Here is a 26781-nt window from a genome sequence, read left to right as displayed (position 1 = left end):
GAAATCAAATATCTGTGGAATTTAGATTTTCTGAGAACCATGGGCAAATAAGATCTATAATAGGAATGAATAATACAATCACAAATAGTAAAAATTACAGAGATTCAAAAGGGGATAATCTTGATTAGAGACAGAGAGAAAGCACACAGCAGCAAGGAAAGATTCAAATCCATTTTTTCTGAAGTCACTTTTTGAAGTTCTGTGACTTAGAATGCAACTTCAGAGATGTCTTCAATGCAGGTTGCTTGTAGAGATTTTTCCCCTATTTCTGCTGAAACTTCTTACTAGAAAAAAAGAAATTCTGAAATCCCTTAGATCTTGATGGTTTGCAACTATTTTTGTATTTCCTCTATTTGGAGATAACTTTTCACTTAACATTTTTTTAAATTTAGATTAAATATAGGCCAGAATTACTTACAATTTCTATACCTGGTTTTAATATTGATTGTCTGACATGATCATAGCAATTTACCATAAAAATCAGAGACATAAAAGAAAGGACAATGGTCCCTCATGTATTTTAGATAAGTCTGTTACAGGTAGAGGTCATATAGGTAGCCAAGTGTCTCAAGCCAAAACTTTCATTTTGATAGGTAAGAGACATTTTTCTAAAATGTCACATTTGTGGGAAAGTGAGTCAGGAAGAAATTCAGTCTCGGATCAGCCTGAAAAACTGCTTCTTCTTCCACTCTCTTACCCAAACAAACCTTTTTCACCTGTAAATTTCGACAAAACCCCTCTTGGGTTTCTTTCCTTCTGGCTTTTCCTTCTTCTGACCTACCAGTCTTTTCCTTTGATATCTGGATTTCAGACTTAAGATAGGAAGCCAATTTCAGTCCCATGACATTTTTACAGCAATTTTCTATAATCAGAAAGATTGATCTCTAAATTTCATAAAGGATCAGAAATAATGTCATATTTTTATTATGATCATATAGTGATATCAATGACAAAATGTTAATCATGTTGCACAGGTGATTTTACAACAAAAGGTCTGAAGCATATAATATATAGAAACAAAAATTTTCTTTAAAATTTTCCATTAATATGCTTCAACACATGCATATATAAAAACACACAGATGTTCTGAATTAACAATGTAATGATCAATATGCATTGTAGGAAAATTGGAGAAAGAAGTAAAGAAAAATGAATCGCAAAAAATTAAGTATAATAACCTCAACTGATAACTATATATAGTTGAGAAAACTATTCATAATGTTTGATTATTACAGAATATCTACTATCATATTTTAAGATACAACACTACTGTTACAAAAAATATACTAACAGTCATATAAAATCTTATATCACTATCACTTCATCACTCCCCCCCTTTTTAGTCAAAAGGGCACATAATACCACCTGCAAACCAAAAGACAGAAAAGGACCTTTTCACCTTTACATTTCCTCAGAGGATAAGAGGGAAAGTTCTATTAAATATTCCTCATGTGATCATGGAGCATCTGTTCCTTCCATATCATGCGATATGATTGCAGATGTCATGACCTTATTTGACAGAGTAGTACAGCATCTAGTGGTCACAGCCACCCCCTCCTTCATTCCACAAAGGATAAGGGCAGGGATAGACAGTAGTCCAGCAACAGACAAAAAGATAGACCTAATCCAGCTTCCTATACCTGAGGGTAGGGCACTAAAGACATCAAGCCAAGGTTGGTTCAATATCTGTTCCTTCAACAGAATGGGCCTCTTCTTAAATTTCTCTATATTATCCTGTACCTCTAGAGACTTATTAACATAAAAACAACGTTCCTCACCAAGGAAAAAGACAGATTCCTCCCTCTGCTGCTAAAAGGGAATTCAATGCCCATCAATTTTGAAACACTACTCCTGCCAGGGAGTCAACTTCACACTACAGATTCTTCACTGTCTCTGCTAAGTTGTCATTCATATTGGCCATTTCTATAGAAAGGGACTTAGAGATCTCTTGTGAATTCACAAGAGCAGCCACTCCCACTCCCATTTCCACTCCTGAGACCACTACAGCACCTCTTATGATGAGGGGCAGGAGGGGAAAAAACACGACGAGAGCAAACTCAGGCAACCAGTTGGACTGAGGTTTGAGGTTCCACAGCTATAAGATCATAGACTGGCAAAGGTATGGACATGTCCCCAGGAATATAGTATAGGTCAGGTGCTGCCCAGACAATTGTACACAATCCTGACCACCATGAAGGGAGAATCTGATAGAGAGAAGAACCACACATAAAGAACATCCCCAGAGAGGGTGGCAGGGTGATGGAAAACAAGATAGGATCTAGGGTCCTTATGTAGTTAGGGATAGTTCCCCTGTCAAGGAGATGCAGGGTGAAATGGAGCTGTTAAGGTTCCATATAAAAGCCAACTTTGAGAAAGAATCATTCCCATGGAAGGATTCAAGTAGGAACTACTAGATAAGCCATTGTAAACAGGCCCATATCCTTTATCTGCCCATATGTAACCCTTATAGAGGTCCCAGGAGATACCCTGATCCCCTGTCTTGTCAGTCCAGAGTTTATGGCAATGCCCTTCAGTGAGTGCACTATTGATAAGGAAAAAATTATTCTGATATTGGTGAGAATCCAGCCTACCATCACAAAATGTGGAGGCAGAGGAACTCCCTTGAGTTATATTAGTTCCTGGAATTTGAACATAAGCTAAGTTTACAAAGAGCGACTTTCTCTTCACTCCTGTAATACCCAATCACCCTCCTGGATGGACCCAGATAGTGTAATTACAGAGGGCTGGTTCAAGGCTTCCTCCCAGGACTCCAGAAGTGTGATTTGCAAAATAAAAGAAAGCAGCCGGGGAGCCCCCTGAGCCCCATTTAACCTCAGAGAAGATTGCATCTAAAGTGATGTTGGAGTCCAAAGAGATACGAGTTTCCTTCAACCTCTTTCGGAAGAAAGGGCACACAGGAAAATTTCATAGTTGTCTGCTTTGCTGATATTGATTGGTAGGTTAGGTGCTACATCCTCAGAAAACTAGTTTTTCACATGGATGGGCCTGTGCCATTAACTCAACAGATCCCCAATCAATGACAAAGGTAGGACAACCAGCAGTGAATCCCATGGTTAGCACATAACCAATAACGAGACAGGTTAAATAGTTTGGCCACCTTCTGGCTAAGCCTTCGCATGGGGTGTCTTGGTACGTGAAAGGAAAAACAGGTGGCAATGGTGATCCCTCACCCATGGTGAAAAGATATAAAACAAGCAGAAAGTATCACAAAATCCCACCCATATAGGGGAGGTAAGATGGAACTAATATTTTGGTTAAAAAGTTAAGTGTAGGGGCAGCTAGGTGGTGCAGTGGATAGAACACCAGCCCTGGAATCAGGAGTACCTGAGTTCAAATCCGACCTCAGACACTTAATAATTACCTAGCTGTGAGGCCTTGAGCAAGCCACTTAACCCCATTGCCTTGCAAAAACCTAAAAATAAAAAATAAAAAAAAGTTAAGTATGGAGGATAGCCAAAACCTTACAGACCTGGTCTTGGGTCTTAGAAATGCCATCCATCCCTAAAGACAGATTTTTCTGACCCCTCTGAAACTGCATAGCAAGGTCACAGATAGGCTCTGAAGTCCACTCAGATTTGGGGGCACTCTTCAGATGAATCAGAGGTATCCATGCATCCATACCTGGAGCTTAGCAGCAGTGGAGGTAGTGAGCAGCACTTGGAAGCGACCCTCCCAGCACATTTCCAAGGAATGCTTCCTCAGATGTCTTTTCCAGTACACCCAGTCATCAGGAGAGATAAGAGGGTTGGTCTCAATGGGCAATACTAAGGAACAAACTGAGAAACAAGATTCTGAACTTTATGACTTTGTTGGCTAAGTTTAATACAAAGTCATAATACAATATTCACAGAGACAATGCAGAGATCTCCACTGGGGTCAAAGGCATAGGCCTCCCTGTAACAATCTCATATGGAGAAAGTTTTGTTTTCCCCATACAGAAGACTGCAAAGTAAGAAGAGCAAAAGGTAATACTTTAAGCCAGGATACTTTGAAGTCAGAAGTCAATTTGCCTAATAGGCTTTTTAGCATCCCCAGTGGTCCTTTCCACTAGCCCCAAGGACTGGGGATAACATGCACAATGCAAATGCTGATGGATTTCCCAGGCTTCCAGGATCCTTTTAAGATTCTTGCCTGTAAAATTGGTTCCTCTGTCACTATGAATTTCCCTTGGAACTCCCCAATAAGGAATAATTTGCTCACATAAAATTGTCCCCACAATCCCAGTAGTTGGAGATGGACAAGGGAAAACTTAAATTCAACCCGAAAACATGCATATAATAACTAATGCATACTTATACCCTTTACATGGAGGTAGCTGAATAAAGTCAATCTGCCAGATTTCAAAAGGAGAGTAGGGGGGATGGGAATTTGCCCAAAGGAGGTTTAAAAGGTTTGGAACGATTATATAGGGGACAAATTGAACATCCAGAGACTACATCCCTCACAACTTTCCTTGATATCCCCCCATCAGGGCTTTGAAGCAAACTCAAAAAGATGATTAGCTCCCCAATAACTTAAAGAATGCAAATACTGTAGTAATGGATGATGAAATTGGTGGGGGAGGATGATTCTGTTCTCATACTTCCCTAGTCCAATCTCCTGATCTCAAATGCATCCTTGTTTTTCCCATTGATTTATTGTCTCAGGAGAGATCAAAGTCCATGCTTGTGTTTTGATACAAAAAAAAAAAAGCTCCCAAATGTTGGTACAGTTGGTATGGGATAGATCATTATAGGAACTGGAAAAGATAATGCTGCCCTCCTCATCAGCTAACTTAATTTCCTTTAGCCTCAGGAGTGGAATCATAGGAATAGTCAGCAGTTTCAAAAACAGCCACCTATTTAGGGAGAAGCAGACACTCCAAAAGCCTAGAGACTTGCTCACTATTCTTAATGGGCTGTCCAGTGGGGTTTAAAAATCTTCTTTGCTTCCACAACCCAAAATCAAGTGCCACTCCAAAGGCATATTTACTATCTCTATAGATGTTAATTTTAATCCTTTTCCTAATTCCTAATCTCCTAATTCACAGGCAACTGCCTCCAACTTAGGCTGCTGAGCTGAATGAGCAGAGGGTAGAGAAGATTCTAATACCTCAGTTTCAGTAGTAACGCTATAGCCAGAAACCAATTTACCCTCAGAGTTCCTCAGGTAAGAGCCATCAGTGAACACCAGTAAGTCTGCATCTGGGATAGGGGTTTCAGTGAGATCTTGTCTAGAAGTCAGTAAATGATTCAGAACTGAGACACAATCATGATCATAAAGGTCAGAATCATTCTCCAACTTCACATATTGGTCTATTCCTGAACTAGGGGCAATTCAGCAGGGTTAAAAATACTAAACCTTTTAATGGTAACGTGGGGGCGAAACAGTCACTGGGTTTCAAGCTTTGCTAAATGACTACTTGACAAATGCTGGTTGTGATGGGAGGTGAGGAGCACCTCAATAGCATTAGAAACTAAGAGTCACCGAGGAGTCCGGTATAATGTCCTCAGCCTGTCTAGGAGTCTCAGATATAGCAGTGACACTCCTTAAGCAGGGAGGCAGACCCCTGGCCACAGCATCCCGTTGTTTGCTGATGGGTCTGTACCTATCCCCATGCTTCTGTGCTAGGATCCCTACTGCTTTGTCCTCTTGCTCCACTGCAAACAGGACAAAAGGAAGTGAGTAATTAGGCAGACCCAGAGCTGGGGACTGAGAGAGAGAGAGAGAGAGAGAGAGAGAGAGAGAGAGAGAGAGAGAGAGAAAACTTGTGATGACCTGAATAGCCTCACTCTGTTCTTCAGATAGACAAAGGGGGTCAGGGTTTGATGTTGCAGGACCTTGTATAAGGGGCAGGCTTAAAACAGAAAACTCAAATATCCAAGACCTGCAATACCCAGAGACCCCCAAATGCCCTTAGCTGTCTTTTTGAACAGGGGATAGGAAACTCATGGATTGCCTTGCCTCAGGAGGGGTCAAGGGAGATAGAAACTAGTCCAAGAAATTTCAGAGGCCTGACAAAACTGGTGTTTATCTCGAGAAGCTTTATGATCATTTTCAGCTAGAAATGTGAGAAGCTCCACAGCATCTTCTTCTCCTGAACTTGGACCAGAGGAGGGAGCACAAGAACAGATCATTCACATATTGAAGTACTGAGCTATTGGGGGGACAACAGAAAAGAGGTTTTCCCATGGAATCTGACAAAAATATGAGGGCAAGTCCGAGAACCCCTGGGGCAAAACGGGGCAGGTCATTTGTTGTCTCTCCCAGGTAAATGCAAAACGATACTGGCTGTTGGGATGTACAAGGGCAGAGATCTATTGCTGTGAATACAGTAGTAGAGGAAGGAATAAGAAATAGCAGGGTGTGTGGATTGGGAAGGACAGGGGCACGAGGAAGAAAAATGGCATTTAATGGCTCATAAATCATGGACCAGTCGCCAGTTTCTGGTTCCTGCCTTCCTAACTAGGAACAAAGGAGTGTTACCCAGAGAGGTGCACAGAATAATTAATCCCTTTGATGTCTAACTTTGTGTCAAAGGCCTAGTACCCTCAATAGCTGCAGGGGGAAGAGCATATTGTCTTTAAGCAAGGGAGGGGAACAGATGGTTTAATTTGTACTTCCAAGGGGTCTCCATAAAAATCTGCCCAATATCTGTGAAGGATCTGTGGCCCATAAGTGAGGTGGGATCCTAGCAAGAGCCTGTGATTTGTGGCTGTCAGGCTAGGGGAGCAGAGACAGAGCTGTCTCGGGGGCTAGGGAAGGGGAACAATGGTCTAATTTACAACCAGTGGGGGTAAATCTGAGAACAGCAGATAAGAGAGACCGAATGTCCCCACCTAGGAGGTGACAGGGAGCTTTGGGGACTAGAAGGAAGGTCTGCTGGAAATTCTCCTGTCCCAGAGTGACAGAAAGAGGAGCTGTTTTATAAGCCCCGAAGTGTTTCTTGGACACTCCTACCACCATCATGCTTTCAGAACTCTGAGGAAGGGGTAGGGGATTTTGTCAGGATCCAGGACAGATAAAGGGGTCCCAGTGTCCACCAGAGTAGAGATGAGGTAACCCTGCACTAGCATGGGCACTTCTCCCCCATTGCGCCATAGGCAGAGATGGACAGATAGGGACTGGATCCTGAACACCCACCTTGGAGCAACCCTGAGGCTATAGGAAAGGACCTTTAATTTTCTGGTGTTTACTATTTTCTTTTCTTTTCTTTTTTTTTTTTTTTTTTTTTTGCAAGGCAAATGGGGTTAAGTGGCTTGCCCAAAGCCACACAGCTAGGGAATTATTAAGTGTTTGAGACCGGATTTGAACCCAGGTACTCCTGAGTCCCGGGTCGGTGCTTTATTCACTGCGCCACCTAGTCACCCCTGTTTACTCTTTTCTAAATCCTTGAGAAGGGATCTACACTGCTTTTTGAAATGCCCAGGCTTTCGACAATAGTAACAAATGCTGGTTGCTGAATTCTGGGACTGCCTCTCAGTGGCAGGAGGGTCTTGCATGGGGGCTTTCAGCTGTTGAGCTGCATAGTCAGCACCTTATCCTACTTAACTCATAATTCTCGCTTTTCCTTGCGATCAGATTCTTTTTGTTCTATCAAATTCTAACTCAATTTCTGAGCCAGTTTGACCATGTGTTAAGGATGTTTATCTTGCCAAGCTCAGCTCACTTACCCTAATATTCCTGGGCAGAGTAGGCTGCAGATTTGCAAAATAAGAGAGAAACTGAGTCTGTCCTCCTCCTTCCTTATCATCCTTCAATCCTGAATTTGCATTGAAGGCTTCTGCCATTCAATCTCAATACTGAAACAGTTTCATCTTCCTTCTGAACAATAGTTTTAATTTTTTTAAATCAATTCTTTGCTTCTCCTTTTCCTACTAGGGCTGGTCAACTGACAAAGAATTGGTTTAAAAAGGCAGATCTCAAGGCTACTTTTGAAGAACTCCAAAGCACATATTGGGTAGTGGGTACAGACCAGGAAAGACATTATGTAGAAGCACAAGTGATCGGGGATGCCCTTTTCAATGCCATTCCCCTGGCATTTCCCTGAACAGTGGACTTTTCAAAAATTAAAACAAAAGGGGGCTGAGAGATTGAAATTTTCGGAGTAGAAGGAGAGACAATGCTTACTGCCTGCTCTCTTGGCTGGGGTGGGGGAGAAGGGACCAGGGACAGAGACCTCAGATGTAGGAGACTCAGGGACCTTTTCAGCTATGAGGGTTTTTTTGTCTCTTCCATCTGATCAGAAGAAATTTTCCTTCTGACCCTAAACAAGGCCTTCTCAGATTTTCTTTCTTTCTAACATTTCTCTGTACCCCAAGTATATAAGGATAACCATTCTTTTTCAGAAGTTAAGCTCAACTTTGTCTTAAGATAATTAACTTTAGTCCTATCAAACAATACCCAGCTCAGCTGAGGAGTATCACTAGTTAATTTTTGCCACTTTTGGCAAAACGTGATCACTGGAATTGTAATTTTTTGTCTTATAAAAATCAAGAGTTTTCTCTACTGGATCTCTGATCTTAGGTTTAGTTTGTTCTATACTTTCAACAATCAGTTAGCAATAACTATACACAAAAACCACACTCCAAAAAGAGACACTAAACAAATAAACACGCAACATATACTAGACACAAGATGCCAGGTAAATATTCCTTTATGTTTTTATCAAACCAAAAACTCCAGAGAAATGACCATTGGGCTATCTTACCGACCAAGATACCTCCCTTAAATTCTAGAAATAAGCCCTGACACTCCCTTCAGCCAGAAACAAACAAAAAAGAAAAACCAGGCAAAAATGCCCCCAAAGCCCTCAGTAACAATCTCAGAGAACTTCACTTCATAAAACAACACAGTTCACAACTAGGGCAATTTGAGTTTAAAAAATAATAATCTCTCCTTTAGACAAGTCACTCATTCTAGGCTTAAAACATGTACTTTTTTTCCCCTTAAGGATCCTTTTGATGAGAAGTCCAGAGGAAAAGTTTATCCTTTTTCAAATTTAAGCCTACATCCGATGTCACATGCACCATTTACTGTTAACCATAATTTCCCTTTGGCTAAAATTAAACAACAAAGTTAGTTTTATAAATGATTTATTAATTCCCTAAGATCCTACCAAAACCCACGGGTAGATGGCATCCTTACAAATGCCAACATTTGGGGGAATTTGTATACAATTGTATACAATTTAAAGAGCAATAAAACTTTAGGAGACCAACCAATGAGATTTCACATAGATGATATGGTTTTGCAATATTCTTCTCTCAAATCTCATAATATTTACTGAAAATTCCTATTGACAAGTATTCCACTTATTCTGAAGAGTAACATGTTTACAAACAATGTTGTTTACAAACAACAATAGGATTTTCTCTCGGCTCATCCAGGATGTCTCTTATCTTAAAGTTTATTGATCAGGTACTATCATTGAGATAATCAGATAGTATTCACACAGGTGTAGTCAGCCTTGTAGGAGACAGGTCACACATAGCAAACTAGCATTTTATAACCCTTAGTTAAAGGTTAAGAAACTAACTTTTGATCAGTAATATATAGATCAAGAAATATTATTTCCATCTTAGAATATTTGGGGGGGTTGTTTGTTTTTTTATAGTTTTGCAAGGCAAATGGGGTTAAGTGGCTTGCCCAAGGCCACACAGCTAGGTAATTATTAAGTGTCTGAGACCGGATTTGAACCCAGGTACTCCTGACTCCAAGGCGGGTGCTTTATCCACTACACCACCTAGCAGCCCCTTATTATTTCCATCTTAAAGAGTATCAGGTTATACAATCAGGAGCTGAGCCAAGTTAGTAGTAAGTATATCTGGAATGGGTATTTCTTCAAATGGAGTTTCTAGGGAAAAAACTCTCCAATCAGAGGAGGCATTAGGGTTGGAGGCATCTCCACTATGAGAAAGGTAGTAGAATGGAGGTAGAAAAGAAGTCTGGGTAGCCAGAACTGAGCAAGGAAATGAGCATGTCTAGTGTGGGTACTTCTTCAAACTTAAGGTTCAGAAAAGAACAAACTCATCGTCAGTGTCATCACTGTCATCATCAACATCATCATCATAATCATCATTGAAAATAGCTATCAAGAAAGTATCAATAACTGCTGAATCATATACCTACCTTATCTCTTACAACATAGTTAAGGATAATCTATAAATATTAAGAGCATCCTTAGTAAACGCATGAGAAAGTTTGTGTAAATATGATCTTTCAACACCATTTTTTTGGTCACACAGTTGATCAAAAACTACAAAGCATACAAGAACTCACTATGCTTATTTTTGGTTAATTATAAAATTCAGTTGATTCAATAGAGCAAAATATCATCTTGAAGGTTCTCCTTCAACAATGTAGCTCCCATGTTTGAGTCAAAATCATTCAAGGTAATCTGAAGTTTAACAACAGAGACAACTTTTTTATAACCATTTGATTATGAATATCAAGTAAGATGTAAAACAAAGAGGTATACACTCAAACATGTTGGCCACTATCATGGAAGATACTCAGCACAGAGTTCAATGGAAAGATGATGCTCCATAAATTATAAGTTTCTTCTGAAAGTCCAATTTGGGGATGCCATTGTACTCTCTAATTCAAATCATATCTGTTTCAAATCTAAGTCTCAAAACACTTAGAAAAACAATGATTGAAGTACTTTCCCCACGGTCTGAGCTGGCATTTTTACATATAATCTTGTTTCTTTGAGTAAAATTAGTGACTTCCAATCTTTTTTTACTGTGGACTCTGAATTGGACTACAATGAAATTTTGTTGCCCTAACAAAACTTAGGCAAACTGAACTTAGTTCTCATGAAAACCATCTCTGCTGATGACTGTCATAATGTAAAAACAGCCTTTCCTATACAAATGACAAGTCCAAGGCTACACCATTTAGAATCACCTATATCGTGAGTCAAGATAAAAGGCAATAGGTGACACATCTTCCAAGTGGTATTGCTAATAGTAAGAGGTGCCTCTACTGTCATCGATGTGCTGCTGTGGGTGGGTGAAGGTTTGATCCTGAAGCTACTTTCACTCTTGACTGTCTCTTTTCTATTAAAAATTTTTTTAAAGCCTTCCTATTCTTCACCTCAGTTCAGCTCTTCTCCATTTGCATCATATGACAATAGTAGAAAACAGTACCTTTGAACAAAATGGTGATAGTGAAAGATAAACAGATAATGATACTTCACTTGGAGTCAGAAAACCTGGGACTTAGTTTCTAGTTCAGGTCTTTAATAGCTCTATGTTCTTAGCAAGTCACTTAAACTCTCTGAGCTTTGGTTTCCTCCCTTGTAAAATAGGGGCAATAATGGTTGTACTACCTCAAAGGGTTATTGTGAAAATCAAATGGAATACTAAGTGATTTACAGAACTCCATTGAACTCTAAATATGATCATGTGGGGATCATAGGATTTTTAGAGCTGAAAGGAGAGTATCTGGGTCAACTCCTTCCTCTCTCGTTTTACAAATTACCCTTGTCTCAATGGCTCTGGCTTGAAATGAAATGCCTGAATATACTTTAGGGGACCACTCACAATTTTTCTAGTTTATATGGTATCATCTAAGTGAAATTTAGGATTGTCAGTACATGATACTCCCCAAAACAGTGGCCACCAGCTCTTCCACACAGGACTAGTTTTATTTACATAATACCTCCAGAATACCAAAAGGATTCACACCCAAGTCTATTTGAAAATCAAGAATCCCTTTCTGGGGCAGGTGGTGCAGTTGATAGAGCACTGGCTCTTGGAGTCAGGAGGGCCCAAGTTCAAATTTGGCCTCAAATACTTAATAATTACCTAGCTATGTGACCTTTGGCAAGTCACTTAACCCCATGGCCTTGCAAAAAACAAACAAAAGAATCCCTTTCAAAGGGTCTTATCCACTCCAGGATCCTTTACAATCCTCTAACCTGAGCAGAATCCCAGCAAAAGATTAGCTGGGCTTTCTCCTCTGTTAATTCCCACTTTCCCTTTTTCCCTTTTAATATCCTCCCACTTCAACCCCAATTCTTCCAGATTGAGACCAGAATCTTCACCATATTCTGACTCTTGGGCCTTTCTCTACTTCACAATCATGGTTAGTCAGGCCCTTTCAGGCTTCCAAACTGTGGAGCAGACATCTCAAGGTTAACTATCTATCTATTGCTGAAATCTTTAGGAACACTAGTTTTTTTCATCTGCCTATAAGTATTTTTCTCCCCCAAGAAGAGTGTGAGTTCCTTGAGAGCAGGGACTATTACAAATATTTAAAAGAGGTTATGCTAAACAAATGTTTTTTTTTCATTTATTCATTCATTCTATGATGCACTGGTACTTAGGGTCTACAGTCTGCCCTCCAATAATTAGACATCTACTGTCTTCATTGCTCCTGCTCTTCAACTCTCCTCCTGCCATTACTAGATGGAAGATTGTTTTCCCTATGAGGACGATTTTGATGGTGATGATGATATGTGCCTATTACATATAACACCTACATAGTAGGTGTTATATAAATTCTTATTCTTTTCTGTCCTACCTTCTTGTACCTTACTTCATACAGTCTATATGATTCAATGACTTGGACCTCCTTATTATTCCTCAAACAAGATATGCCATCTCTCCTCCTCCTGTATATTTTCATAAGTCTTTCCTTATGCCTGGAATTCTCTCCTCCAGGATTCCCTTCAAGCCTCAACTAAAATTCCATCTTCTGCAAAAAACTTTTCCTGACCATTCTTATGATGGTGTCTTTCAACTGAAATTATCTCCAATTTATCCTCTATTTATCATGTTTCTATCTAGTTGTTTGCATGTTCATCTATCCCTTCCTTCCCCCCCTCTCCACTTTAAATGACTACGATCTATGAGGGCAGGGACTTGTTTTTGCAATATTTTTTTTACTGTATCTATCATGTGTCTAGCTCAAAGTAGGTGCCTAACAAATATTGTTGACTTGACTTCTGCTGTAGAACACCATGCCCTCAGAGTCACACTACAAATGATCTCTTGTAGTGCTGTGACAATCTTTATAGATATAATGCCATACAACCAAAAGTCTCTATTTCCCTTTTCTAGCCACATTGGGTGAATTTTCCCTTTGCCAAGGAGTCCCTACCTTGTATAGGACTATAAGAATGCAGGATTATATAAGTGTCATTGTGGAAAAATGGGAAAATTTCTGTAAATGTAATATTGAGGGAGTGGGCAGTTCTTCATTATCTATCAGTCCTTTCAATGGCCTTTCCTGGCCATTAGTGCAGTATATAGAGCATTGAACCAGGAATCAGGAAGACCAAAATTCAAACCTAGTATGGAATACTACTATAGATACAGTAGCATATTGACCCTGGCAAGTCACTTAACCTCCATCTGCCTCAGTTTTTTCAACTATAAAATGGGAGTGATAATACTAACTACATCCCATGGTTGGTTAAAAGAATCAAATGAAATCATATTTTCACAGTGCTTACTTAGCATAGTGCCAGAAACCTAGGGGGTTAATAAATGCTTTTTACTATGACAAAAAAAAGTTCTTTGATACATTGTGAACCTGAACTATTTGTAAAGGAGGACTGATGATGTTAGATAGTGACAACCAGATACTGGGCTGGACCAGATGAGCCAAAAGAAAAAAAAAGGGGGGCCCCAATGAAGCCACTCTTTTGTGTCAAGAGGGAGCCTATTACCCAATATTACACACAGATGGGGAAGTATAAAATTCCCATAAAGTAATTGTAAAACAGTAAAGTGGTTTGCCCAAAGTTGAATACTTAGTATCAACCAATATTCTAACCCTGGTTCTCCAACTCCAAATCCAACCTTCTTTTTACTTCACTGTGATTCGGTAAGATATCAACTTCTCATTTACCTCATCTTAGCCAAAGTGTGCTGTAAAAGCAGAGTGGATGACCATCTGGTCTAAGGTCTGAGACTCTTGCATGTAAGTATCCTTCCTGAAAACTGTCCTACTTATATATCATATTGCTTGAAAATATTGATTAAAAAGAAAGAAAAGCAAAATATATCTCCAATGATATAATCAAATTCAAATATTTGATTAAATGGAACCTAGAGAAACTCAACATTTTTTTCCTCCCTTTGCTTTTACAAATAAGGCAATCCACGAGAGAAAGTTCACATCAAGGGGTTATTCAAAAATCAAGCAATACAAAAATTAATCGAAAACAAATACCTATTTAGGGACAGCTAGGTGGCACAATGGATAGAGCACTTGCTCTGGAATCTGGAGGACTGGAGTTCAAATAAGCCCTCAGACACTTAATAATTAGCTTCCATTGCCTTGTGGGAAAAAAATATATTTAAAAAATGAAACTAAGATTATGTAGTTGAAATAGCAGTAATCAACTGCTATTGTATGGATTTGAAATGAAATTACAATTGATATTATTGTGAATAATATTCCATTGAAATCTGAAGAGACCTACTACATCCAGGGACCTAAAATGCTTGAGTCAAGTGCTATAAATCAGGGCTTGATTTATTGTTTTGCTGTCTTAAGAAAATGTTAATAATATAGACTAAATATAAATGTGTGCATATGCATTCATTTTTTCCCCCACCCCTGTATTGTCCTACAAATATTGCTCAAGCTCAACAAGAGGGCATGACGAGACTCACAGAATGAATTCATCACCAGGCTGGTGAGAGTAGGCTAATAACATTGTCAGTTATATAGAGCTTAAGGTTTGCAAAACATTACAATGCCATTACCTCCTTTGGGTCTCACAATACCCCTTTGCCTATACCTCTAATATCCAGTTCAATAAACCACTTATGAACAGGTTTGCCTTAATGCGCTGGAGAAGGCAATGGCAAAACACTCCAATATCTTTGCCAAGAAAACTCCATGGACAGTGTAGTACACAGGCTTACAAAGAATTGGACATGACAGAAATGAACAATAAAACTATATACACTCGGGGCAGCTAGGTGGTGCAGTGGCTAGAGCACTTGCCCTGGAGTCAGGAGGGCCCGAGTTCAAATATGACCTCAGACACTTGAGAATTACCTAGCTGTGTGGCCTTGGGCAAGCCACTTAACCCCATTGCCTTGCAAAAACCTAAAAAACAGAACTATATACAATCACTATTGTTGGGGGGGGGGGGGCAGAGTTTAGGTGTCCACCTTCTTTGTAGAAGGAGGGGACCTAATAGGTATGGAACAATGTGTCAGGCTTTTGATGGTTAATTTCCCTAAACTTTTTATTATTCTGGTATAAGGAATGGCTTTCTCAGGGATGGAAGGGATTTATCAGGAAATGGATGTGATATAAAAAGATATTCTCAGACACTTATTACCTAGGTGTGTGGCCTTGGGCAAGCCACTTACCCCGTTTGCCTTGCAAAAACCTAAAAAAAAAAGCTGTCAAGTGCCATCTAGTGCAAGAGGCCTCTCCTGACTCACAATCTTCCTTCCTAAAACTATTTCAAGTATACGTGTGTATATGGTATTTACTTATATATCTGGTTCCCCCACCCCAGGAGAATGCATTAGTTTCAATTGTTTCTATTAAGTATAGTGTCCCTAATGATTTTTAATTGAATGAAAATGAGGTTCTACCATTTACTGTTTGACCTTTGGTTTCTTCCTGTGCAAAATAAGGATACTGTATTTGTACATTGTTAAGCAAAGTACTTTATAAATCTTAAAGTATTTCATAATTACTTGAAGTCACTTCCAAGAATTGTTTTAGGCAACTGTAGTTCCTAATCATGAGAAAGATTTCTTTAAATGATCAAAAATTTTATGTAAAGACCTTCAAAAGCCTACCTAATCCAGTGGTGTGACGCTTAAATAGAAAGAGGCCACCAAACTAGACATACGGATTCCTGGGGCATATATTGACTTAGAGACACACACAACCCCACCATGAACAAACACATTTTAATAAATATCAGGAACTACATTTTCATCTTGTAGTTCAGGACACTACTGGGAAAGTTGAGGGCAGCACATGGGTCATACTTTATCTTTGTATTGGATTCCAATCCATCTCTTTCCTTGACATCTCAAAACATTTCCAGATTTCAAATAATTCTTTGGTAATACATCGGTACTTCACAACAATCTATATTAAGATTTTACTCTAAGCCTCTTTAGGATGTAGGGTTTAGTTACTAATTTTTAAGGAGGAAGGGGCAGAGTGGAGAAAGATAAAATGACAATTAGGGCCCACCATTCCCACAAAAGAGGAAAAAAGTATTCCCACCTTTAGTTCAGAACCTAAAAGCATCAAAACAACATCTCTTAATACAAAGGTGAAAATTGATTTGAAACTAGAATGGAAAATAATTGCAATTTTAACATTCAGACATGCTGAGGGTTTACCTTTAAAATTTTAAATTATCAAGTTTTGAAAAATATACAAATGGGGGGAGGTTGAGGGGAAAGGTCAGGATACCACATGAAAGAAAATAGGCCCTGGAAACCACTTTGGTCAACTTCTTGATTAGAAGTGTATATAGTAAAAACAAAGCTTACTGAGCTTTAAATACTAATTTTAAAAATGTACTTCAAACATCTTCTTCAGCACTGTAACACAGACCAGCCATCAGACTTCTTCCTATAGAAGTATAAACCCGATTTAAACAAAACTATTACAAAAATAACCTTTAATTTCTATTAGTCATAATTGGTCACCAAGATATTTGATTCTTAGGCAAGACGCCTGAAAATGCAGTGAGAAGTAGGAGGCACAGTTGTGGATATGGGAGGGGAAGGGTGAAATGACAGATCTGAACTCCTTATGAGCAAAAACTCCCTATAATAAGCCCTATCTATATAAATTCCTGGGAGACTAAAACTAAGACTTGTCCCAAATCACTATCTTAAGGACTAACTCTAAAGTTCACCTGACTCCAGTCACCTCTCTTCAGTAAATTAAATACTATTATTTATAACTTGTGCTGTCCTCACTGTGAGGAATAAAACCATTATCGCTGAAATATCTAAACATCAAAAATTTGTGAACAAAAGGGTGCATTTGCATGTTTGCTTTACAAATCTTATAATTTTTCCTATATTTACAAATAAAAGTGGGGCAGCTAGGTGGCTCAGTGAATAGAGCATCGGCCTTGGAGTCAGGAGGACAAGAGTTCAAAACCAGCCTCAGGCATTTAATTGCCCAGCTGTGAAACCTTGGGCAAGTCACAATAACCCCATTGCCTTAACAAATGAAAATGCCTCAAAATTGACCACAAAAATTGACCAGATTCATTTCTACTTTGGCAAGGGAATATTGCAACTAAATGGAGTTCACTAAAGTTCTTGCTAATGAGAGATCTATTACATATTTAAGTGTCTTAAGAACTAATGAAAAAAATTTTACCCCTTGATGACACTAAATTCAAGGATCCTCTTCTGGGGACCAATAGTCATCACAATTACCTTCATGAAGAAACTAACCATTCCTAAAACAATCAGTGGGTAGTGGGTATTTTTATATTCTCTTGAGTTCTGAAACTAAAAATGTCTTTAATATTAGTGAGATAGAACTAGACAAATGTGTTTCTCCATTCGCTTCTTTAAAATCCCATTATCCACACAGGCAGCTAGGTGGCCTAGAGCACTGGCCTTGGAGTCAGAACATAAGTTCAAATCCAGCCTCCGACACTTGACACTAGTCACTTAACCCCGATTACCTCAAATCCAAGGCCACCTACAGTTGTCCCGATTCATATCTGGTCATTGGACCCAGATGGTTCTTGAGGAGAAAGTGAGGCTGTGACTTATGATTAGCACAGCCCCCCTCACTCAAATACAATGCATGTGCATGTCACGGCATCACCTCAAGGACAAACATCACCATCATCATCATCACAGACTCACACCACACACACACACACAAAACCCTTTGTCACTGTAAGATTAAAGATTCCCCAATGGACTAGACCACAATCTGTATTTTACAGGAATGCTGCTAACCAAACATCTTTTGCAGGTCTTGTTAAATTTATTTTCTTCAAAAAAAAAAGGAAAATGAGACTCCACCACTATTTTTAATAGTTTATTTATTCACTCAGTTGTTTGAGTACCCCCCCACCCCCGGAAGCTAGAAAATAAAGATTCATTACCTACTTAATTTGTTGTTTTCCATCTGGTAATCACTTATCTTTATCTATAATTCTGACAAAGGGCAAGTTATTTTTTTTTAACTGCACACACCAAGATCACATAGGTGTGAAAAGCTCTGGGCATATTATTAACTGAATGCAGCTAAAGTGATGAGAGTACAATTTTGCAGTGTATCCCACAAGAATATTATTTTTGTCTTGTCAAAACCTGGTTTTTTTAAGTGGCACATTTCAAAAGATCACATTCTAAAAAGTATCCCCCTCACCAGATAGTACCAATTTTAATGACAAGGTAAATACTGATCTAAACTACATTGGAGATTAAGAATATACTTTTCAGTTGCCAGGATTTCTGAACCTTTTACACTACATTTTTTTATAAGTGCCATTTCATTTTTAAAAAAACTTTTAAAACATAGTACACACTTGGAATACAAATCATGTTTCTTGTAAATACAAGAAAATGGGCAAAGTTAGGGTACATTAGTTATAGAAAGAATGAAAGAAAGTAGTGCATTTTAGCATAACATGAACTTAAGGCCTTAAGTCACTTGGTTGTAAGTCTAACTATTAGCAATGATGTATTTTCCCCATGCTTACATACACAAGTAAGCAGGCAAAGCAAAAAAATCTAAACATGTAAGGAACAAAGACAAACAATTTAATCCATATTCCATAATTCACTAAACAGTTGGACTTTTCAATGTAACTCCTGATAGTAAAATAAATGAGCAATACATTTTTTATACAGCTATGAAGAGTTTACTAGAAATCAAGAGACAGTTCCCCCCCTACAATATTAAAGCACCTTGTGGTATATAGACTGGGTTAAGATGCCTATGTGCACATCTATTTTATTGATGCTTCCTAAACCACATAATAGTGCATGATCACCCACTGTGTAATTAAGCTTATATAATAGTCATTTAAAAATAGATTCAATTTCATAAGTTTTGATACCATGTCAGATGGCCATTCCTAAGACTAAGCATTGAAGTCATCTCTATATCTCAGATGATTAAAATTAAACAAAGATACCTATTATACAATCCCACCATTGATATGAAACTACACATATACCCATTAAAATATAGAATCTCACACTATTTTAGTTCTTCCCTATTATGATGAAACCATTGTTTATTAGAATATTGGAAACAACATAGGAATCAGGAGATCTAAGTCTTAGACACAGAATTCACCCTGCAAATAGATCTAACTTACATGACCTTAGAGAGGTTATTTGACCTCCCTTGGTCTCAGTTGCCCCATCTGTAAAATGAAGGGATTGTGTTGTCCTAAATGATTTCTATGCTCTCTTCAAAAATTTATAAATCTATTTCATAACCTACAGAATTTCATTGCATTCTTCAAAATATTAACTGGGGGGGGAGGGGGAGAGATGGTCTTTCATCAGGTGTTAGTATATAAATATCACCAATTTAAAGTTAAAAACACAGAACTTTAGGCCAAGGGATTATGCTTTCAAATTTATGTAATGAAAATGTAAGCCTCTTAAAAGCATGCTTTTCCAGTTATCAGAATGGAAGAAAATTTCTACAAAGATAGTAGAACATACACCATGGAAGTATCTTTGTGGTTTGCATGCTAATGGTGAAAGGTAAGCATTACTTATACGTTTCAAGTTGACTTTGCACACAGGCAAGAAGTTACCAGAGAGAGCAATAACATGATACATGTGATCTGTCCATTAAAAAAACTAGAAGGCAACCAAATACTGTTTTCTCTACAACATTATACTCAACTTATAAAATGTGCATTTAGAGCTGGGTCTAATATACTTCACTGCACCACATCAAGTCCCACAGGTTAGGAAGACTATTCACTTTTACTTAGGCACATTTTTTTTAAAAATCACATATTTGTTTATTAAGATTTAGTTCCAATTTCTGTTCCCTTGCTCCATTAACCTACAATTAATATAAACAAAATGAAGCAAGACAGAAGACTGGGTGCAAAAAGGATCAGATCCCACAAATGCATTCTTAAATTGAAAATTGTTTCTATGGTTAACAAATAAATTTGCAAAGAGTTGTTAAATCACTTTTTCAGGAAGATATTTAAGACTTGCTCAATAACATCAAATTTCCATTGTGGAAATGTACTTTGTATGTAAAATTGGGGATGGAGATGGAGGAGAAATACACCTAGTTCTAATATTTTAAAATAAGTTATAAAGTTGATTTAAAAAATGATTATCTTGGTTTAAAAGTACTTGACTAGGATAAAGGAGAATTAGTCTCCTTCAGGAAGACACCAAAAGAAACTGATAGGACAGTGGCACATTCAATGCAACAGACATTTAAACAAATGCACAGTTTTACTATAATTAAAACTCTTTTATCCCCAGTTTTTGTGCTTCAAATGATCATGGTGAAGATAATTTTTGATTATCATCATCCATAACACTGAAAGCAGCATCAAAATTTATCATTCCTTTTCTTGTCTTGACCAAGAACAGGATTCATTTTTGTGTTTTTTTTTCCTTCCAGATTTAAATACAAATATCAGAATAAGCCATATAAATATGGTTGAGTGCAGAGAGAATGCTTCACTAGTCTCAAATTACTATACACAAGAATTCTTAGGTATCCCCTTCTAATGATACAAGAGACACAAACAGGCTACCCAGCAAGAATCTGTTAACAGTTTTATTTTTTTATGTTAAATACCATGGGACAGGATTGTAAGGATGAAAAACTCAGTCAACAACTGCCTCACAAGGGATAAGAAAAATTCTGCCATGATATTAGCAAAGGTAAAGGAGAAAATTTACACTGTAAGAGGCACCATTTCCCCACAGAATACCTCTTGGCATATTCCTGAATGAGTGGGATTAGCAATCTAAATAAATCATATTTCAAGAGGTAACAGCAACAGATAAAATTTAAAGGGATTATTAAAATAACATTTACAAGACTCTGAACAATTCTTGAACTCTTATTAAAACCACAAAGAAAGAACAATTCTTTATTTATGAATTTCATAAAGGACTGAATGTGCAACTGACACCTGCTATTGATGATCTGATAATATACAATTTGTCCAGTAGCCGAACAGTTTGTTTTTATTGTGTTTTCTAACCGTGAGAGATCATTAAAGGCAAAGCCTATTATGACGCTGTACACAAAAAATGGTCACTGTGGGCCATACTACCAATGAAATGGTAGGTAAACAAATCTTTTTCTGGTCAAGAAAAAAAAAAAGGAAACAGCACTCTGCATGCTTCACTCTACAAGATGAATTTCCCTAGAAAGAATCCAATGAAAATGGCTGCAATTACAACAAGAAGTGAAGGAAGAGGACTGGTGACATTCTCTCTGAAAGACATGGCTGAGCTTGATCCAGATTTATCCGCATGTGATACCTTTCTGAGCCTTAAACCTTCATCCTGCAAAAAATAAAAAGATATTCATTAATTTACTATCAAATAATTTTAAAACTCTTAAAGAAGTAATAAATGACAAATATTTGGAAGAATTCTCAGTGTTTATTGATGGGCCATCCCAAAATTTAAAAAAAATGATACTATCTAAATTAATTTACAAGTTTGATGCTATACCAAATCTAACTACTAAGGAAATACTTTATAAAGAGAGACAAAAATAATAAAATTGATTTGGAGGAACAGAAGTTCTAGTGAAATGCTCAAAAAAAGAAAAAGAAAAAAGGGAAATTTGAACCTCACACCAAGCTTTGATGTTAAAAAATAGTTAAGTAGATTAGTGATACTGAGGGAAATGAGCAGAACCAGGAGAAAACTGAAAACAATAACAAGCAACATTGTGCAACGGCCAACTAGGAAAGACTCAGGTCTTCTCAGTAATAAAATGATCTAAGACAATTTCAAAAGACTCATAATGAAAAATGCTATCCACTGCCAGAGAAAGAACCATGGAGTCTGAATGTAGATCAAAGCAGTCTATTTTTACTTTTTTAAATTTTTTTTCTTTCTCATGGTTTTCCCCTTTTGTTTTGATTCTTCTATCACAACATGACTGATGTACATGTATAACCTATTATCAGACTGCTCCTTATCTTGGAAAGGGAAAAGGAGAAAAAATTAGAAACTCAAAATCTTAAAAAATAAATGTTTTAGGGGCAGCTAGGTGGCACAGTGGATAGAGCACCAGCCCTGGAGTCAGGAGTACCTGAGTTCAAATCCAGCCTCAAATACTAACCCTAACAATTACCTAGCTGTGTGGCCTTGGGCAAGCCCACTTAACCCCATTGCCTTAAAAAAAAAAAAACTAAAAAAATGAATGTTTCAAACTAACTTTACATGTAATTGGGGGAAAAAAACACTATTAAGTACAAAACAAGTAGATCAGTGAAAAAAACTAGTTAAGAACAAATCAAAAATAAATGAACCAAATGACCCAATATTTGATAAAGTTCCTATTTGAAAAGAAGTGCTCTGCAAACAGAAAAGCAACTTGGCAGGAATTAGGATTAAAGCAACATCTTACCCCTCACACTACAATGATGATGTTTGCCCTTCATTCTCAAAAAAGACCATGATTATCAGGGAGGTGACGCGATCCATGACAAGTACATGAATTGTATTTGAGTGAGGGGGTGCTGTGCTAAGTCACCAGCCACACTTTCTCCTCCAGAGCCATCTGGGTGCAGTGACCAGATATGAACCAGGATGACTGGAGATGGCCTGGCTGATCCAAGGCAATCAGAGTTAAATGACTTGCCCAAGGTCATACAGCTAGTGGCAAGTGTCTGAGGTCAGATTCAAACTCTTGTCCTCCCTGAATCTAAATCCAGTGCTCTATCCTGTGCACCACCTGGCTGCCCTAAAATACAATAAGCTCAAAATGAGTATGTGACCTGAATAGTCCTTTAACAAAGAGAACAAGTAGAGATGATGACAAACAATAGAAAAGTATTCATTGTGAATCACATTGAAAATCTTTTTCAAAAATGAAATCAATGAAGATAGGGTTATCCCTGAAAAACAAACTATTTAGAGAACTAACAAAATGTAATAGTCATTTTTCAAGTTAGCTGATCAAAGACCCCCCCCAAAAAAAATTCAAAAAATGAAAAAAGTCAACCTGTTAGTAACCAAGACTGCTACAAGCACTTTGAGGTTTCATGTCAGACCCAGAAAATTGGTAAAAATGACAAAAGCGAAATAACTACTGCTAAGAAGAGTTATGGACAAATTAATAGTACTGTTTGATTATACTCTGGAAAACAATCTAAAATTATAATATATATATATAACTTTTATCAATTCATGCAAAGTGAAATGAGCAGAACCAGAATATTATATACAGTTACACTATCAACTCTGCTATATAGTCAACTATGAATGACTTAATTCTTCTCAGCAATATAATGATGTAATATAATACATACTAATTATACTATACTTTTTATCCAAAGTTGCTAGGAATTTAAATCTATGAACTTCAAAGATATGCATTATGGTTGCTTCTTTATTAATAGCATAAAAAACTAGAACAAAAAAGATTTCCACTACTTGAGGAATGGCTTAAGCATATTATGGTATATAAACATGGAAGAATATTATTGCTGTAAGAAATTAGGAATATGAAGAACACAAAGAAGTGATAAAACTGAATAGTTTGTAATTATAATAATCAAGCCTAATTCCAAAGAATGAGAAATTAAAACTTCCTGCCACTCACTGAAATATTTTTTTAGAAGCACCAAAGAGAACAAAAGAAAATCCAGACCAGAAAGTTGCTATTTTCCATGGAAATGATTTTATTAGGAAACAAACAGTATAGCTCTATTTTGTATGTCAAAATGTTCTTTTTTTGGTGAAATTAAATTTAAAAAATTATTCCCCTACCTTCTTGGCAGGGGAACACACACACACACACACACACACACACACACACACACACACACATGAATGACAGTTTAAATTCTGGCTGAAGTGCTTCTTTTTCTTTTTAAAATACTCTATCATAAGGTTGGCTTTCTGGAGAAGACTATAAACGATGACCCAAGAATTTTAATGTAATTTTAAGTTTTAATAAATTCATAAATATAAATGCTTACAAACTTACCAAAAATACTTTTGAAAATTAAGGTAATGGCCTATACTTTACAACTTAAAGGTTTTTTAAAATTTACTACCAAAAATTCCTTTGACAATCTTCTTGAGCCTCAGTCAAGCTGGAATCGAATTAAGTTTTTAAAGATCATGTCTCACATATAAAAAAAAAATCTCATTAAACGAATACTCTATCCACCCCCATCAAAGTTTCATATAGTTTTTCCATGTCAATAGAAAACTAATTTCAAAATAATTCCCTGGGTTATTATCTTTATTTTGAACTACAGATTTATCAGAGATGAACAGCTCTGTATTTGGGTTATATTATATCAAGAATCCTTTAACTTCCTTAAAACTTTATTGCATCAAACTATTTAAGTCATTCCAGAAAAAAAAATGCGAATAAATTCCTAAATTACTCATCAGCTGAGTAAAGTGCTTTGAACACTTATCTAAGAGCTACATAAATGGTAGCTACTATCAAAAAATAGAAAAATGATGTGATAATTAACATCTATGTAGCTCTTTATATAGTTACAAAGTTTTACACTCATTATCTAACTTGTTATTCCCAACAGCCCATGAGTAAGTCTTATTCCTATGAATTGATTATGAATCCTTCCTTTATGTGTCATCTCTCCCAATTAGAACATGAGTAATCTAAGAGCAGAGACTGTCTAGATTTTCTATTTGTATCTTAAGTAATTATTAGCATAGTGTTTCTCACATACTAATTGTTTAATAAATAAATTTCCAGTTTCATTCCATTGCTCTCCTTTTTAGATGAGGAATACAAGTTAACTGAGGTTGTGACACAACCCAAGTTTTGATTCTTGTTTTGTGACACAATTTAGGATTCACCTAGTCTACACAGAAAGGGAGGAAATGTTAAAATATACAGACAGGCAGTTTTCAGATGAACAAATCAAAGCTATGTCATATGAAATGCTCTAAATCACTTTTTTTTGTTGTTTTTTTAGGTTTTTGCAAGGCAATGGGGGTTAAGTGGCTTGCCCAAGGCCACACCTAAATCACTTTTGATTAGAAAAATGAGTCGGATATCACCTTCCAAATATCAAAATGGCTAATATGACAAGAAAAGGAAAATGATCAATGTTGGAGAAGATGTGGTTAAATTGAGATACACTAATGCACTGTTGTTAAGAATTGTGAACTGATCCAACAAATCAGGAGAACAATTTGGAACTATACCCAAGCAAACTATACACATCCTCTGATCTAGCCACACCTCTAACTAGAACTATATCCCAAAGATATATAAAAAGAAACAAGTATAAGAGTATTTATAGCAGCTCCTTTTTGTGGTGACAAAGAGTTGGAATTTGAAGAGCTGCCTATCAACTGGAGATTAATTGAACAAATTGTGATACTGAAAGTAATGGAATAATTATTGTACCATAAGAAATGATGATTGGGCTAATTTCAGAAAAACTGGCAAGACTTTTATGAACTCATGCAAAGTGAAATGAGCAGAACCAGAATATTGTATACATTTACACTATCAACTCTGTTATACAGTCAACTATGAATGACTTAATTCTTCTCAGCAATATAATGACCCAAGACACTTACAAAGTACTCATGATGGAAAATGATATCCACATTCAGAGAAAGAACTGATAGGCTCTGAATGCAAACTGATGCATACTATTTCTGTGAGGTTTTTTTTCTTTTGTTCTGTTTCTTTTCACAACTGTGATTAACATGGAAATATTTTACATATCCTATATATCAAGCTCCTTACTATATGGGAGGGAGAAAAATTTGGGACTCGAAATTTTATAAAAATGAATTATTAAAAATTGTTTTTACATATAACTGGGAAAAATACTATTAAAAAATTCAAGTTTTTTAAAAAAGAATACTCCATGTACTTGGTCAAGCAGACTGTAGCAGGGGACAGGTAATTTATTTTGTGGGAAAAGATCTGGCCAGGAAGAGAGGCCTATGTATGACCCATACAAAACCAGCTCAACATAAGAGGTGATTATCATCTACAATTGAGAGAATGGAGGAAAGAAGTTTTGGGAGAACGGTAGATAAAAACAAATGATGAGCCTAGAAGATAGAAATTCAAGCTCTCTCAACACTATCCTCTAAGCAACTTTAAAAATACATATCAAGCCAAATTTACCAACAAAATGTGAATCATTTTTCTACCCCAGGGACATTGTTGTGGAATTAGTGCCAAGTGGCACCAGGTGTGAAACTTAAAAGGGGGCTCTTGGATAATGTTGTGGTCCATAATGGGGAAAAAAACAAAAACAAAAACAGGAGCACCAGAGCAAAGGATGGTAAAGGAACTGACCATCTCATCAGAAAGAGATTTCAGGCAATGCCAGTAACTAGTCCCGGGCTCAGGACTAGGTACCATCTGCCACTTTCTTTCCTCAATACCTAGTGCCAGGTTGCAGTTTCAAGGAGGAGAGGAGAATTCTGCAGGTTTGAGGCTCTATGAAGGTAAAGATCAAAGCACAGCATAGAAGAGCAATGGCAGACCACTCCTCAGGATACCACTTTTGAAACACTGAAAATCTCTATAGACTCCCTAGCTGTGAAAGCAGCAAGCGGACATAAAATGAAGTTTAAACCTGTTATCTACCCTCAG

At 37.2% G+C, this 26781-nt stretch overlaps 1 protein-coding gene across 2 annotated transcripts in view; it reads right to left on the bottom strand.

Annotated features, from left to right (window-relative positions):
• Positions 1-18408: 18408 nt before the first annotated feature.
• The window catches only part of VAPA (VAMP associated protein A), a 70371-nt gene continuing 61998 nt past the window's right edge, over positions 18409-26781 (bottom strand). For both annotated transcript variants that reach the window (XM_074204125.1, XM_074204126.1), the window contains one exon: positions 18409-21500. In XM_074204125.1, coding sequence (XP_074060226.1) covers positions 21342-21500 — 159 coding nt within the window. In that variant the 3' untranslated portion in view covers positions 18409-21341. The remainder of the gene's footprint in view (positions 21501-26781) is intronic.

Source organism: Macrotis lagotis, chromosome X (assembly GCF_037893015.1).
Source record: "Macrotis lagotis isolate mMagLag1 chromosome X, bilby.v1.9.chrom.fasta, whole genome shotgun sequence".
In the NCBI taxonomy this organism is placed as follows: Eukaryota; Metazoa; Chordata; class Mammalia; order Peramelemorphia; family Peramelidae; genus Macrotis; species Macrotis lagotis.
Note: the sequence above shows the minus strand (reverse complement) of the source record. Positions and strands in the feature narration are given on the sequence as shown.